Raw genomic sequence first — 17,080 nt, 5'->3', positions numbered from 1 at the left:
ATGATAGAATTGGCCAATGATTGAAATTATAGATTCAATACCTTCTTCAACTAAGGAGCTCAAAGGAGACCGATGACCCTGAAGAAGCTAATGAATGCCTGTCCACGTGCAGAGCAGAAGAAGGTTAGTGATTTTCCAGATCCAAGTCCTGACAATTTTCAATGCAAAGCCCTGGTGTTTTGCTGCGTCAGGCCATTGTAGGGTGCAAACAAATTAAATAGTCTTTTTCACGCATTTGCTGCTTTACTGCGCCTCCATATGGCATTTTGAATCTGTTATTTTTGACATAGACTGCATTTGTAGGCACATTGGGTTACAAAAAGATGCATTCATGTGGGAAAGGGACCTCCTCATCTATCACGAGGCTCCATTTAACATGTATTTGTGGGCAGATCCCCTGGAATTTTACTGCATGTTCTCCAGCACTGCATCCCCAAGGAAGGGGTCAGGTTGTCCTGTGACATTCCATACAGGGCATTTTGTGGGATGAATGCATGGAAGTATGTGAATAAGGTATTGAAGTCTAAGGGAGATGTGTGGGGGAAATATTTCATGCAGAGAGTGGTAGGTGCCTGGAATGCACTGTCAGACGATGTGGTGGAAGCAGACACATTAGCAACATTTATGAGGCATCTGGATGGGTACATGAATAGGGAGGGAGTAGAGGGATATGGATTGAGTAAAGGCAGAAGGTTTTTTTTATAGTTAGGGGATCATAATCGGCACAATCTTGGAGGGCCAAAGGGGCTGTTCCTATCCTGTACTTTTTTTTATTCTTTGTACTTTTAGCAAAGTAAAGGCGGATCAGTGTGAGTTTAGAGTGTATTCTTAGATGGTGTGGCTGACTCCTTTTGCCTTTCCAGCTCTGGTAAAATGATGAAACATTGTGTGAATAGGATCTTGGAGTCAACACTGATTGTCCTGTCTGTCTTCCTCTGCTGGCCCAAGCTGTCCTCATTGATCTTAAGCTTCTCCCTTCCCAAAAGCATATTTTCCCACATATGTGTCAGCAGTTGCTTTAGACGTTGGATTTTAACTAACTTATTTGCTGGTTGGAAGAATAATTATTGAACCATTTTAAGTTTGGTCACTTTGAGGCAGCTCCTCCCACTTCCGTCTCCATACCTGGCAACACATGTACTGTCGGAGACATTTTGATACAGTGGTACATGCTGTTTTTGTGCTAAACCTCATTGCCCTCCTTCTTGGATTGCACAGCGTTTAGCACTGCTGTTTCACAGTGCCAGGAGCCTGGGTTCAATTCCAACGTTTGCTGACTGTCTGTGTGGAGTTAGTACGTTCTCCCCATGTCTGCTTGGGTTTCCTCTGGGTGCTCCAGTTTCCTCCCACGCTCCTAAGATGGAGATTAGTGGATTGGTCATGCTAAATTGCCCCTTAGTGTTCCAAGATGTGTAGGTTAGGGGGATTGGCGCAGTAAATGCATAGGGTTACGGGGCTAGAGCAGGGATTGGGCCTAAGTAAGATGCTATGTCAGAGAGTCAGTGCAGACTCGATGGGCCGAATGGCCGCCTCCTGCACTATGGGAATTCTGTATTGCATTCTATTCTATTCTATTACAATGTGTTATTGGGTCCTCCAGATTCAACTCACAATGAGTAGCTCATTGGGAGCCAACATAATCACAAAATCATATTCACAATTTATTTAGTGCCGTTTTTGACCTCGGGGCATTCCTTACAGCCAAGTGTAGAAGGACAAGCCAATGGAACTGGATAACAGAGCAGTGTCAATGGAAAATTGATGTCAAATTTCGGCACCAAGAACAGAAAAAGATTGCATGTCATGGACACAGTTGCAGAGGCTGTAATTTGCAGTTTTCAGCGCAGCCTCTGTGTGTGGCAAATGTCAGATCAGAGGGATTTGAACAGGAACCTTTGGTTGGATGACCATCGAACTAGGAAGCAGTATCACATTGGAGCACACTTGAAAGAAAAGGGAGCCTGAAACTGGGATATTAGCTGGAAAGAACAGATCAACCGTGGGTCAAGTTCTTTATGGATGAATGGTAACATTGGTTTTGAAAGGGACAATGCTCAGGGACAGAGAGGACCATTAACATTCTGAACAAGCGCAGAGGTTAGCTAATTGGCCTAGAACTGATTGGGAAGAGAATGAAAGAAGTGAGAGTAAAGTCTGGTGGAAGAAGTAAGCTTGGCTATTGGGGAATTGCGGATGAATGGTGAGTGGATCACCTCAGTAACAGGACAGAATAAAGAAAAGTTGCTAGAAAGACACGTGTTTGGATGAATTAGATCTTGAAGAGATAAAAATCCAAGAGATTTCACAATCAGTGTTGAAGGAGAGGATGGAAGGGTGAGGGGAGAAGCGAGCACTGTATACAAATCCACTAATACCCGGTTTGTAGAGCAAACACAGGACAGGGAAGAAGCTGTTCTTGAGGCAGATGATATGTGACCTCAGACTCGGCCTTTTGGCTAAGATCAAGTGTAGTATCGACATGCTGCACTTGGTTGAAGTCATTGGGTTACATTTCAGCTTCATTTGAAGCAATTTTTTAAAGCGGCATCTCGGCCATTTGGCTAAGATGCAAATAAGATCAAGCCCTGGAGGAGGAGCTACGCCTACTCCAGTCAGCTTGGATCATGTAGATCAAGCCCAAGACAGGAGGTGAGAGCCCTGTCTTGTCAGCTTGGATTGGGAATGTCCCAACTTGTTGGGACTCTGAATTGGGTTTAATTTGACTTGATTGGATTGGAATAAAGTTTAAAAAAAAAAATTTTATTCTACAGCAATGATACCCTTCCCAATGGAACTGGTAAAAGGGAAGGACTAGGGGATTTACACAGTAACTTTGTTGCAGTGTTAATGTAAGTCTGCTTGTGACACTAATAAATAACCTTCAATTGCTAAGTAATTGGAACTAGTAATAGGGAAGGACTAGTTGTTAAATAATGCAATCTATCACCCATTTTTCGTGCAAAACAGTTACATATCTGAAAAGACTAATACAACTCAATTTAGAAATTTGTGCTTGATGCTGTATGACATGATAAATATGAGAAAGATTAAAAAGAACTCTGTTAATAAATAATCCAATTTGCACACATAACAATTTGTCTACTGTTTTAAAAAATACCATTTGTTATTGGTTTATTTTAAAATCTTGAACATGCATAAAATGAGACTTATCATTCCTGCTACAATGTAATGGCAATAATGAGCTTGGATGAGTTCATTGTTGGTAAATAACCCAATTTGACATTAGTTCAAGCAGCTGGTTTTGCCTCGTGCTCTCACCAATCCAATGTGAATCATGCTCATAGATTGCCCTGGTATTTTTAGCATAAAAGTGGGTCACCACTAACTGTATTCAGCATTATTGTATCTGCATTAAGCTGCAAGAAATAGGAAGCAACAGAAAGATGTGAAGCTAATTACAGCAAGAAATTGTACTATTTATAATTTGTGCGAGTATTTTGCTCTTTATGTGGTATTTAGTTGCAGATTAGGCAACAGAACTGTAACACACAATGTTCACAAGTTTGAACCTTGAACTTTGCCTAGGCGGGAAGTATGATTTCATTTGGCGTGGTGTTCTCCATTTTTGGACTGTATCTAATCAATAATTTATGTGGTTGCATTGAATCTGTTGTTATTAATTATATTCACTGATGTAAGCAGCATCACCTGATGTATTCCACGTTATTAATTTATTGCATAATCAGATTGAGCAATTAAAGATAATTGATTAATACCGCTTAGTAATGTTTGCTCATCTTGTTCAGTTCTTTTCTCATTACTCTCATTTGGCCTGGCAGTTGTTTCCTTTGAGAATAATGTAGGTAGGATTTTCTACCCACCCCCTCACATCTCCACCGCTTGTTTTGCGATGGTGGAGGCAGCCCACCGTTGACTGATGGTGAGATCTTGATTGATGTCTACAGGATTTTGTGAGCCTTGCACCCACCCATTGCCTGGGGGAGTGCAACTCAAAGCGTTGCTTTTGACAAGACCCAAAGATTCAACTGGCAGAAACAGCCGGAAAATTTTGGCCTACACGTTTACTGCTCTTACTGTAAACAGTGATTTTTAAAAACTTGAAGTTAAATTCTACTTTACTTGGGGTGACTTCCTCATTATCATAGAATGGTTTCAGCACAGAAAGAGGCCATTTGGCTGAATCTACTTGTGCCAGAACCAACCATCAATGATCCTTGAATTAATAAGATTCTTGGATACCGCAAAATGGCATTACTGTCCTTGATAGTTACCTGAATATGTCCTCTCAATGATTGAACCAAAGTTTTACCTTGCTATGAGCTTCCTGCCTGATATTGATCTGACTTATTTTGTGACATAGGACCCAAATGAGTCAATAAATATTTCATAGACCTTGCCACAGCTGGTGCAGAAATGATAAAATGGGATACAAATCCGTATCACAGATATGGTCAGGTGAAAGGTCAGAAAACAAGGGTGAACATGGATCCACCATTCACGCAATATTGGCTGTTTGTAATGTGACTTGGTGTTGGTGGGTTGAGTTTTGTGTTAGGCCCTCTATCTGTTGGGAAACAGTTTGAGAATCTGCCTGATCATGTTTCCAATTTTGACTTGCGTATCCCTGGCAAGTCTTATGTGACCAGGTTCTGCTTTAGGCCTATTGGAAGCTACCAAGGGAAGTGGGTAACTGCTGCTTCCACAGGAATTGGTTATCGCTGCACAAGGCTTCTTGATAAAAACAAAAGGAATCCAGATCTTGTTACTTGGCTTCATTTAGGCTCCAGGCTCCCTCTTTTGGAATAGCAGAGTGCAACACTTCGGTTCCGACGGGCACTCCTGGCTACAAGCATGGGTTTTGTAACGATGGCCAGGAAAGCCACTGGGATTGTCGATAGATTTCCCCTTGGGCTTCATGGAGTGCGAGTTCCCTTCATTGATCAAGCAAAGACTTGCCTAATAGGAAGCGTTCAACAGGGACTTTTAAACTTGTTACTTTCTCCGGACTGTTGTTGCAGTCCCTGAAGTGTTGAACTAGCTAACTGTGAGCCGTGGGAGCAGTCTCTTTGTTGGTACACAATAAAGGGTGCTTGGTGATGGAAACTGGCATTTGGCTGAATTACTGCAGGTTCCTTCACCTATAATTTAAATGACCCATCTACGGGACTTGGAATGGAGTCACAGCCAAATGAAGGTATTTTTTACTCAGTCCATTAAATGTATTCAACTGCTGGTATCTGAAAGAGCTGAGTGTTATTTAGTGAACTGTGGATCAACAGTGTTCTTTTCAAGCACATAGAAACCATCCAAGAATTTACAAATATTCTTTCTCGCCGCTCTGACCTACTGAACGAAAACAACTTTAATTCATTATGTCTATGCCCTGTTCTCATTAACTGCAATCTTCCCAGAGACATAAACACTGTCCTAGACATTTCACATATCATTGCTGTTGCCTGATGGATCAGGGCAGCAGAGTGAGACACCAGTTCAATGTAATTTCCCTCAAGGACAGCTCGTCTTACTGGGCTTGGAAAGCTATCTGTGAAATGGCTGGCTTCATACTGCCTCTAAGAATCTGCTTTTCTCCCAAGAAGTTACCAGAGATCCAGCTTCCTGAACAAACCATACTCATGGGGAAGTGAGCAATGTGTTGATCTCATCCTGTAACAGAAACCTATGGTGATGCCCTTGCTCCTGTTCTGTAGGGGACTGCAGATGGTCTACACTGTGGCCACTTTTTTACTGTTTGCCACCCAACCATTTGTCAATTCTGAGGGATGAATTCTCCCAATGTTGGTCTGGTGGCGGGTGGAAACTGAGAATCTAGCAGGAGCCAAAAAGTCGGAAATCCTCCAGTGTAAAAACAGCTGTAATTCTCCCAACGATGGGTTGGTCTTTCCACTGTTTCCATTTCTTTACATCTCATGAATGCTCATTAAAACAGCTGCCCATTCCCATCCCATCTTGCCTTTCAATCTTGTGTTATGCCAGCATAAAATTACATCTGTTTAAAACCTGATTGATAAAGATTGGGGTACACAAGGTGGTCCTCCATTCACAAGAGACTATCAGGTCAGTGCAACAGCCTCTTTGCCATAGCACTGTGCTGCTCCTGGCACGTTATTCACCACGCTGCCAGGGCAGACTAGTTGCTGTTCTCCATCTCTCGGACTTCGTGGACAGCACCATGTTGCTGAAGCCATGGATCTTCCTGTGTCTTGGATCAGTACTGAGGTTGGGGAGTACAGGGGTCTCCTTCTCTCTGGTGCCACACACCAGCGTCTGCCTGGACACACTGTTGCGGGTCTCATGAGCCACTGCAACCCATAGCTGAAGTTCGACCAGGGTGGAGCGTGAGTGAAGGAGGGTGGGGGAGGGGATGTTGCGTGGTGGCCTGATGAAGACAATGGGTGCAATGTTGAAGCAGGGCTGTGCAAGGAGTCACAGGAAGGGTGAGGGCTCACGATGACGGATAGAGGGGCGAGGAGGTGGATGAAGAAGACAAACAATGGAAGGCAGAGGGAAGCTGGACCCCAACAAGGCTGCAAGAACAGCTCGCAAACAAGTGGGGGGGGGGGGGGGGGGGTGGTCACAGGGATGCCCTGTGTCAGTTACTGGAAGGGGATGGATGAAGACACCAGAGGTGGTGGGCAAAGATCCAAGTGGGACATGGACGACATCCAGACAATTGGCTTGTGGAAAAGGTGATTGAATTGAGGAACAGACTTCTCCTTGAGGCTGTTATCCTTTTTCCCTCTGGCTCACTGACACGAAGACAGGTAGGCTGGAGTCAGTTTGCTGGACTGGTGTTTAAAAATGACGCTGGGATCTTTGAACGTGCCAGCTGATGAAAGGTGGACAAATCAACCGCCAGCCCACTCCGCCAACTCAGAGTGGAACTCATCTGTGCATAATTAATGAGGTCCCAGGCACAAAATCTGGTGTGGGATCCCACCTTTCAGGCCTGTGGAAAGGTGCCACTGAACTTACTCTTAAAATTGGAGAATTCTGCCCTAAGTTTTATTTCTTTGTGCCAGAAAGGCTGAGCTCCAGGTTGATGTGAATACTTTGCAATGTTCCTGCAGCCCCACTTACAATGATTGAAGGGGGCCTTTCAAAGGCACAACAGTCAATAAGCTGGTTGCTCTGATAATTAAGATATTGGGTGGAAAGTTCTACCTTGCTACATCAATGGTTGTGCCAAAGCATTCTGGAATTTTTTTAAAGCATGATGTTTCTTCAATATGGTAGAATTGTGGGAAAATGAGCTGCCTTTTCTCTTTCTCTCCTGGATGCATTATTCCTGGTAGCTCAGCTTGACAAAGAGTTGTTTCATTTGGGACTAGACCACCAGGACTTAGTGCCAACAACTGACATCGCGATCACAATGTTCCTCCTCGCTTCTATGGAGTGGGTGTTTTTCTTTTAAAAGGTGTGATGCAGAGTATACTCACAGCTCATTAAGCCTTGTCCTTTTATTATGCATTTAAATCATTCTATCCTCTTGCAGTGCCTGCCCAATCTCCCTCACATGCATGCTGGTTCTTAATAATGAGTATGAACTCTTGACAGAGCCACTGACGCTTCCTCCAATGTCTCTTCCCCTGCTTGCTTTGTTCGGTGGAATCAATCCTGCTGTGTTGCTGTTTAATTTGATATGGTTTCCCTCAGCAAAATGATGGAAAAGATGAATTGAGACATTGCGTGGGACATTATCAATCAAAGTTGTGAGCATTAGTTATTACTCACAGTGCATTCTGACATTAGCCCTCTGTAACCTTTGTCTCCTTGTTGATGTTCCATAGAGATCTTACCCCATGTAGCTGATGTATTTATGTAGCTGATGTTTATGGAGGTTCTTCAAAAGGTCAGTAAGAGCTTTTTTTTCAGCCTGAGGCCTACTTTAACATGATATTGCACGTGATGTGTCGAAAACCACTGTATCATCATGTGCTTACCAAAAGATTAATGAGACACTAATTAAACAGTCTTTACATTTACATGTATTATTTACTTGGGTCCTGCTCGAAGTGTAATAATATTGTTTTTAGAAACTCTTAAGATATGACTTGACAAGAGGCAATTAAACACATCCGAATGATATGTACTCCACAATTTAACACGTATTCATTTCCAAGCAAGATTAATTTGTGGTGAGGTGGCTAAGAGCATGACAGCACTCAAAGATTATTCATTACTGCATTCCAGTCATGGAATTCCTGGAAGTGCAATGGACATCAACATTTGGCTCAAAAGATATATCCAAACTGTGCTTTTGAAGTTTTGAATAAAATAGAAAATATATTTAGGGCAGCCTCAAAATGGACAGTTTTGCAAGATTTGTACAGATGTATTAGGGTGCATGATATGTGCATAGAGTATTTTATTGTCTTTCTTAGTTGATGAGAAATGCATAAGCGATAGGCCTATTATGTAAATCTGGTCATCTGATATTTAATTCCATGCAGTTATTTTGAAAAAGCAGGAATATGTCCTGTTATGGTCATCATTCTGCTAACGTTAACCGCTGTGCTTTGGTAGAATGTGAAGACCTGAAGGTGACGCACACTATTAGTCAGTCACATCTCTGATATCCTCAAACATTGACGAAGATGCCTGGGCGTGCCAATTGGAGTGTTACAGCAGGGCCTGCAGTATCAGCCACAACTTGGCCAGACTGCAGAGCAAGAAGATGAGCATGAAATAGCAGACCTACTGAAGCAAAAAAAAGTTCTAAGGATAATGGAAATCTTAAACTAAATGCTCTGAAAAGCTGTTATGGCAACACCAATTAAACATTTGAAGACTGAGCAATGGATTTTGGTTAGACAGGGATATTAATGGATGTGGAACTGAGGAACAGATAGATGGAGTTAAGCTACAGACAACCACGAATGGTGAGATACACTTTTCCCATTTGAGTCTCTCATTTTTGCCAAATACAAACTTGCTACTCTAGAAGCCAGCCATGTTTTAATGCCACATCCTTGTCCCCTCCAACTACCTTGACCTATCTCTCACAAACAGGACTGCCAATACACACTCCCAAGATCTGGGGATAAACTTTACATTGTAAAGGGCAAATGCAATCAGTGTGTTTTGCGTCATTGATGTGCGTTGGCATTCTTCATCTCTGAGAAATGATGGACCCAAAGGAAGCAATCCATTTTGGTGGGCTGTCTTCACTTGGTGCACCTTTGCTGATGACTGTGAAGGCCAATTCTTGAGTGAATGGTTCTACCACAAGTTTTGCACATGAAGCTGCAAAATGATGCTGTGAATTGTTGGTTTTGGAGTAGTGCCTGTTGCCAAGCTGTAATAGCCACTGGTCATCATAGTAGCATGTGCCAACCCTGAGGGGACATTGCTCTTTCCTTCTTTCGCTAGCTAGTGACTGACTCCCTGGTGTGATAGCTGATGTTTAGAGCTGTCATATCACACTTGCAAGTGTCCTTGAAGTGGAGACTTGGGCGCTGAGCTCGCCATCTGACTCTAGCTACGTTACAAACTCTTGAGTATATGACCAACTTCCATCCTTGTACAATCCACCAAAGCTCCTTCACCAAGCCAGCATACAAAGCTCTGCCTTTAAGGATTTTGCTGTACTCCTGATTTAGTCCTAATGGGATATACCATAATCTGTGGCAACTCTGGGGATATATTTTTAGGCAGGTTCACAGGGGCTCAAATCTGTGGACTCAGCAGCTGATGAAGGTCTGGAACATAGGTACAGGAGTAGGCCATTCAACTTCTCGAGCCTACACCACCACATTCAGTAAGATATGGCTGATCTGTGGCTTGACTGCATGAACCTGTCCTAGGCCCATATTCCTTGATATCCCTGTTCAAAAAATGTGCCCATTTCAGACTTAAGTGGTGGGGAATGCTGGTTCAACTATTAGATTTGAGGAAGACAGTTCCAAACCTCCTCCACTGTAAGTGTAGAAGTGTTTTCTCCTGAATGGCTTGATCCTAATTTTAGATTATGGTTCCTGGTTCTTGAGCCTTAAACTAATGGGAACAGTTTGTCCTTATCCTCCCTGTTTTTCCCTGTAAATATTCTGAAGACTCCTATCAGTTCACTCTTCAGCCTTCTGAATTTGAGAGAATAAAGACTTAATTTGTCTAATCTCTCCTCATAGCTTAATCCCCCCCCAAGTCCGGGTATCATTTTTGCAATTCTGCATTGAACTTCCTCCAGGGCCAAAATATCCTCTGCTACAGCTTGGCCCATTCACCCAATCTATCAATATCCTTTTGTAATTTTATGTGGTCCCTCAACACTATCTACAATGCTGCCCAATTTTGTGCCATCCATAGATTTGGACATTTGACTTTTTATACCATTATCTAAATCATTAATGAATATTGTAAATAGTTGAGGCCCCAAAACAGATCCCTGCAGTCACCGCTAGTCACATCCTCCCAATTTGAGTATGTACCCATTACTACAACTGTGTTTCCTAATGCTCAACCAATTTCCTATGCATGTTAGCAATCTACCTTCAAATCCATAGACTTCCATCTTGGCTAACTATCTCTTGTGCAGGACTTTATCAAAAGCCTTCTGGAAGTCTATGTAAATGACATCCATCAACTTGTCCATTGTCTTTGTCACCTCCTCAAAGAAGAGGTCTCAAGTGTGACCAATTGTGATAACACTTAGTAAGAGCCTCTGATGTGTTTCTTCAACTTGCTAACCTTCTCAGTGTGTATTTACTGTCCCTTTGTTCCCAGTGGGAAGAGTCACTAAAATGAATGGATGGCGCCTATTGCTAACATCAATCTAAGAAAGATTACCCCTTTACTGTTCTCCTCCTGTTACTGAGTAATCTCTCAGCGTGGCTATGGATTTGTGTGTAGATGGATTGCTGGTCAGCAGTGAGGGCTTTGAATCGTGCTGTCTCAGTCTATCCCTAAATATGGCGCACCCAGGAAATAAAGACATGTCTAGATTGGTTCTGCTCGACAGAACCTCAGTCCTGGATGTAGCTTTGTGTGAACTTCGGTCTTCACAACAGATGGCCGTGGAGCTGCCACATTCTCCATGGTGGTCTATAAGGACTACTCTAACAATGGTCCCAAACTGCACAGGCTGCATCATGCTCTCAAACACCACCATGAAGTGCTGCTGTTGAACTCTGTAAATGCAGGTATTTGGGATTAGCTTTGGGGTTGAAGAAAAGGACAGCATGGACATGTTGGCCAGAAAGGCCTGTTTTCATAGAACATAGAAAAACTACAGCACAAACAGGCCCTTCGGCCTTCAAGTTGTGCTGAACATGTCCCTACCTACTAGGCTTACCTTTAACCCTTTATCTTACTAAGTCCCATATACTTGTCCAAAAGTCTCTTAAAAGACCCTATCGAATTAGCCTCCACCACCACTGCCAGCAGCCGATTCCGCGCACCCACCACCCTCTTTCATGCTGTAAATCTCTGACTCTAACTGCCAGAATGTATTTGTAGGCAGGTCTTCTTGAGGTCCAAATCCATGGATTCACCAACTGAAAAATGTCGGAAGAGTGACCGATTGGAAATGTCCATTGTTTTCTGTTAGTTTTTCATCTTGAGCACCTAAGGAGACAAAGCACAAAGTTTTACAATTCATGCAGTTCGGCTTTGAAACCTTTGCCAAAAACATCCATCCTCGTTCAGGGCTGGGATTCTCCGGTGCTGCTGAAAGTGAATGGAGTTTTGGCTGGAATGCCAAAAATACCTCCCAAACCTGCAATCTCAACCACCACATGTGAGGTTGGAGAATCCTGCCCATTGCTTCATGTGTCAAAGTAGATCAGAGTGAAAAGCTGCTGTATCTCTATGTGTGGGGAGTAGGGGAATGATTCAATTAGGCTATAGGAATTGAAGAGCAAAGAAATGAGTTCCAGTCTTAAATTTGGTTATCACTGTTGTCTTCAGTGTTTCCATGGTTGCCTCTTCATTTAAAGTGAAAGGTCCCCTTGGATATGGCCCTACTATTAGAAATGTAACTAATTAACTCCTCTGATATGGGCATTGAGCCAGCACAATGGAGAAATGGAAATATATTTCGAAGTTGGGTGTGGTGTTTTCTGTTATTCCTTCAAGGGTCATGGACATAACTGACTCGCCAGCATTTATTGCCCATCCCCAGTTACCCGAGGGCAGTTGAGAGTCAACCACATTGCTGTGGCTCTGAACTCAGCAGGGTAAGGATGACAGATTTCCTTCCCTAAAAGACACTAGTGAACCAGATGGGTTCTCCCAACAATCGACAATGGTTTCATGGTCATCAATGGATTCTTAATACCATGATATGGAGATGCCGGCTTTGGACAGGCGTAAGCACAGTAAGAAGTCTCACAACACCAGGTTAAAGTCCAACAGGTTTATTTGGAATCACAAGCTTTCAGAGGGCTGCTTCTTCTCCAGATGAATGGCTCACCTTCCACTCACCTGAGGAAGGAGCTGCGTTCTGAAAGCTCGTGTTTCCAAATAAACCTGTTGCACTTTAACCTGGTATAGTGAGACTTTTTGCAGCTCTTAATACCAGTTATTTTTTATTGAATTTAAATTTCACCATCTACCCTGGTGGGATTTGAACCCGGACATAAGCTGAGTTCCTGGATTAATAGTCTCGTGATAATGCGACTTGGCCATCACCTCCCTATGGTGTGACTTGGAGGTGCTGTTATTCTCCATGAACTTGCTGCCCTTGCCTTTCTAGCTGGTTGAGATTGCAGGTTTGGGATGTATTTCTGGTGAAGTCTTGGTGCGTTGCTACAGGGCTTCTTGTGGACAGTACGCGCTACAACCATGTGATGCATTAATATTTAGAGGTGTGCAGGAGATTACAGAAACTGGGGAGACGAAAGCTGATCAGGGAGGGATTTGAAAGCAATTTTAAAATCAGGAGCCATTGTAGATAAGAGCGCACAAGGGATGACGGGCGAACAAGACTTGATACAACTCTGCTGTCCAGTCACCGCGCTTTAAACAGCTGAACAGCACTCTGTTCTATATATCAGTGTTGAGTTGGAGGGAGAACTAAACTTTAAACTGCACTAACATTCCCGTTGGCATATCAGTGTGGGAGGCTCAGCAGCTATTGAATCAATCGTTAAGTGTCAATGATTGCCAAGCGCCACTGCTCAGCAGGACATATCATGCTATGGATCATTGGATGACTAGTCCACATCATGGATTGCTATCTTCTGATATACTGCTCACTCAGTTATACTGATACTTTGGGGCTACTGGCTAGCTGATCTTTTTCAACAGGATTCCACTATATCCTAACTATAGCCATATGTGCGCATGAGTCACTTAAGTACAGAATTAATGTCTAAACCTAGTCCACCTGTGAAATCAATTGCTGACAAGCTGGTGAACCGAAAAGCAGCTCATGCAAAGGGCTTGGCTTTAGGTAAGGAAAAAGGGCCTGCGCCACCCATCTAAATGGAACTAAATGACTGTCATTGTACAGATTTGCTCTTCATCCCCTTAGCTGCTGGTTAAAAATCATCTCAAACTCCTCACCTTCAATTTGTGTTCCCTTTAAATGAAACGATGGTGCTAGTAAATAGTTTGAATGTTGACCTTTAACAGCTACAAGCTGTGCGGCAGGTGCCAAGTGGCCTGTGAATGTCACGGTTATGCTAAACTTCGATCCTGCAGAGTTCTGGAGTAATGCACGATATTCTGACAGCGCAAAATGAGTCGCCCATTCCCCTTGTCAGTTTTGTGCGAACGTCTGTGTTGAGGTATGTTGCAGTTGCATCTTCTCTTAAGTGTGGCGAGCGTGAGGGTGATTAATTTCCATGCCGAGCTGTTACTTTCCTTCCATCTAGTGGAATGAACTGAGCATGATTACAGTGATTTATAACCAAAGATAAATTATTGCCAAACAAATAAATCAAATGCCTTTTCTTTTCTGGTTCAGTAATTTTCCGCTGCATTTTGATAATCTTCCACTGTGCTTGTGTTATAAATGACGTGTACAATATCTCTGATAGCTTCAGGTTTGTTTGGGAAGACAAACCAGCTTGTGTCTAATGCTCAGTTTCCATCACCAAACTGTGAAGATTGTACAATTGTTTCTCTTTACAATATGAAATTGACATCTTTCCTTTTTTTGTATTAATAGTGTAAGTGGTCCAGAAAAGGCTTCATCAGAACACGATGGAGTGTCACTGATTGGTATGTTCTAGTCCTTTTTTTGACTTTTGAAGTAATTTGCAATTTATTTAATGCCAGTAGAAGTACAGATTGGGTAGAGCCATGATTTGACACCCAGGCCTTTGTCAGTCATTCCACTGTCATTTGCCACACCATACGTCCTTGAAACTGCATTTATGATTGAAAGGGTTAATCCATCAGCTTGGCAATACTTTACATAATGCTACTGCATTTTCACCCTACCACTCTCTGTACTTGGATTTACCTGAAATCAGTGACACAGAGAAGATATGGAATTATCAGGTAAGGACTCTTTCCATAACTCCTTTTCTAAATTTATTACCAATGCAAATCTTTTCCACTGACGGCCAGAGAACTGATCTGCAGCAAAACTTCAGGGTATTAACAATATTGCAGCATCAAAGAATCTCACAACAGTTTTTCACCTGCACTATCCTTCCTTCAGATGGGAGATATTCTGATATTGACTGCTCTTTAAGAAGGAGATACTTAGTTGAAAAGCAAAAACATTAAGGGATTAAACAAAAGGCAAAGAATTTGGATTGAAAAGATGGAGTTGCCACGGCCAACAAAAGTAGTGAGGCTAAGCAGTGTCAATGACCTTGATGACCAGATTAGCTGACAACAAATGGATTGCCTCATGATTTCACACCCTTTCCCCCACCTGCCCAAGATTTAGGGTGTTATGATATGCTTTTTCTCTTCTCCTAACATAAACAGACACACACACCCTGAGAGTGGCAGCACATTTCCAAAAGCCATCTGTGACTGACTCTTTAAGCCCCTGATAGTCCAGTGTACAGGACTGACAACTTCTTGTGGCTAATAAGATAGCAACACTAACAAAGGAAAACACGTGCTGAACTATTCGTGGACCACCTCCCATTCCTGAACAAAGAGTTCTAAAGGCTATGGGGAAATCAACCATCTCATTTGTTCCAAAATCATGTGATTTTTGTACATTTCTTCTGTGACCATTTTTGACCCTGGGGTTAAAAAGAAAAATTATTGGAAAATCATGCAGCAGTGCCAAGATGGCAATTTGTGCTTCTCATGATGAGTCACTCTGGTTTGATTTTCAGGCCTATCTGTCGCATTGGAGCTCACTGAAATCAATAGAGAATCAGTTCTAGATTGTAGGTGCTCCTTTCCAATTAATGCGGTTACTCATTTGGGGTAGTGGTGGGTGGTGAGGGAAGGGGGTGAACATTCAAAATGTTGATCTCTCAATATAGGGAAAAGAGTCGACCATTCAGCCCTCTAAATGTGGAAAACTGACAACATGTTACAACTCGGGCACATTGTTAGGGAGGACTTCAGTGATAACTTCGAATTGAAAGTACTCCCTTGACTTTCATTCCTTTCTTAGAAGTAACTTGTCTATAATTTTTGGCTCACCTACTATACATTATATCATTTTTTAATTAGAAATTCCAAAATTATCAAAGTTTGCCATAATTACTTGAAGTCAGTTGATAAACAATGAATGGATATGAAGGTTGCTTAAACTTATGTGGGGTTATTCTTGGTTCGAGGTTAGGGGGTTTTCACAGTAACTTCATTGCATAAGCCTACTTGTGACACTAATAAATAAACTTTAGAACATTTGTGCCTTTTGTTGCCCCAGTTTTTCACATGTACTCCCAACAAACACTGGAGGCTAAATGGGATAGCTCTTCAAAAATGCATGGGAATAACAGTGCATCAGTAACTCGTGCTAGTTGATTGCAGTGCTCATTTGAATGATTTTTGCCTCCAGCCAGCACTATCCATTGCAGGGCTTTTCATGGCTCGTACCCTGTAAAGCGATATGCATTGTGGCTGGAGCAAGCATTAGAAGACATGGTTGAGGAGAATCTGACCTGGGATGAGGAAAATACAACATGGAAGAGAGAAAGTTCAAAGTTGTTTTAATGTTACACCCAAAGCCTTGATGGAAAAGGGAGACAGGAGGAGAGGTGTCCTGCATCTGCAGGGAGGAAGCAGACCCTTAAGACATACAGTCAAAAGATAGTGTGACAGAAATCTGCGGAGGTCAATGCCAGCAGTCAATCCACAAGGATCTGGATGTAATGGTGCAGACAGTCAATGCCTTGCACCAGCTTAGATCGTGACACCGTCCAACTCTTTAAAGGATAGATTAGAGGAGAGATCTGCATGTGGTGAGACACAATGTCTGAGTGAATGGCAGCCAAGGGAGGGGGAAGGATAGTATGGATGTGAGCTCACAAGAGGTTCCACTGCAGAGAATTCCGATGAAGTAACCTAGGCTGATGGGTATTTACAGTAAAATGTTTGGAGCTAAGCAGCCCCTGGGTTAAAGCCAGTGGATCCATGGACTGTGAACCTGTTGTCTTCCAGTTCCCTTGCTGCTGCCTGTTAGCCAGGCAGTCACCCAGATTGCTGCCACCCCAACCGAGATGATGAAGTCTGTACGCAACATGGCTTTTGAAACGAAGAGGTGCTCAAGGGTCATCACCCTCAACCGAAAGTCAGGAGTCTTCCACTGGTCTTGCTGTGGATAGTAGCACGGTAAAGAGGAACAGGGACGAGGAAAGGCACATGGAAGGGAAATACAAGGGAGATTAGTTGACTTCTGTATGTGATATGGCATGAGTTAATGTAGAAATTTGGCTTGGAATGTTTACTTTGTGGTAGCTTTTATTATTAATTGCAGCAAAACAGCGACAGGCAGTGCCAGTGTGAAGTTAAGACGCAGACATGGTGGTGAACAGGGAACTGGTGTTGCAGTTATTGAGATCCCATTCAACTTCATTCTCTTCTGACAACCTAAGCAGAAAAGAGCTGTCTAACTCGCCTCCTCTTCTCCTCCTCCTCGGCACAATATCACAGTGGTTAGCACTGCTACTCACGGTGCCAGGTAACCAGATTCGATTCCTGGCTTGGGTCACTGTCT

At 42.8% G+C, this 17,080-nt stretch overlaps 1 protein-coding gene across 3 annotated transcripts in view; it reads left to right on the top strand.

The window, feature by feature from the left end:
• Positions 1 to 17,080, top strand: part of inpp5a (inositol polyphosphate-5-phosphatase A) — a 499,011-nt gene that overhangs the window by 331,721 nt on the left and 150,210 nt on the right. For all 3 annotated transcript variants that reach the window (XM_080205594.1, XM_080205595.1, XM_080205596.1), the window contains exon 7: positions 14,111 to 14,163. In XM_080205594.1, coding sequence (XP_080061720.1) covers positions 14,111 to 14,163 — 53 coding nt within the window. The remainder of the gene's footprint in view (positions 1 to 14,110; positions 14,164 to 17,080) is intronic.

The sequence above is a fragment of the Carcharhinus amblyrhynchos genome, chromosome 17, assembly GCF_965287045.1.
Source record: "Carcharhinus amblyrhynchos chromosome 17, sCarAmb.v2.hapA, whole genome shotgun sequence".
Classification (NCBI taxonomy): domain Eukaryota; kingdom Metazoa; phylum Chordata; class Chondrichthyes; order Carcharhiniformes; family Carcharhinidae; genus Carcharhinus; species Carcharhinus amblyrhynchos.
This window is presented reverse-complemented; position numbering and strand designations above follow the sequence as displayed.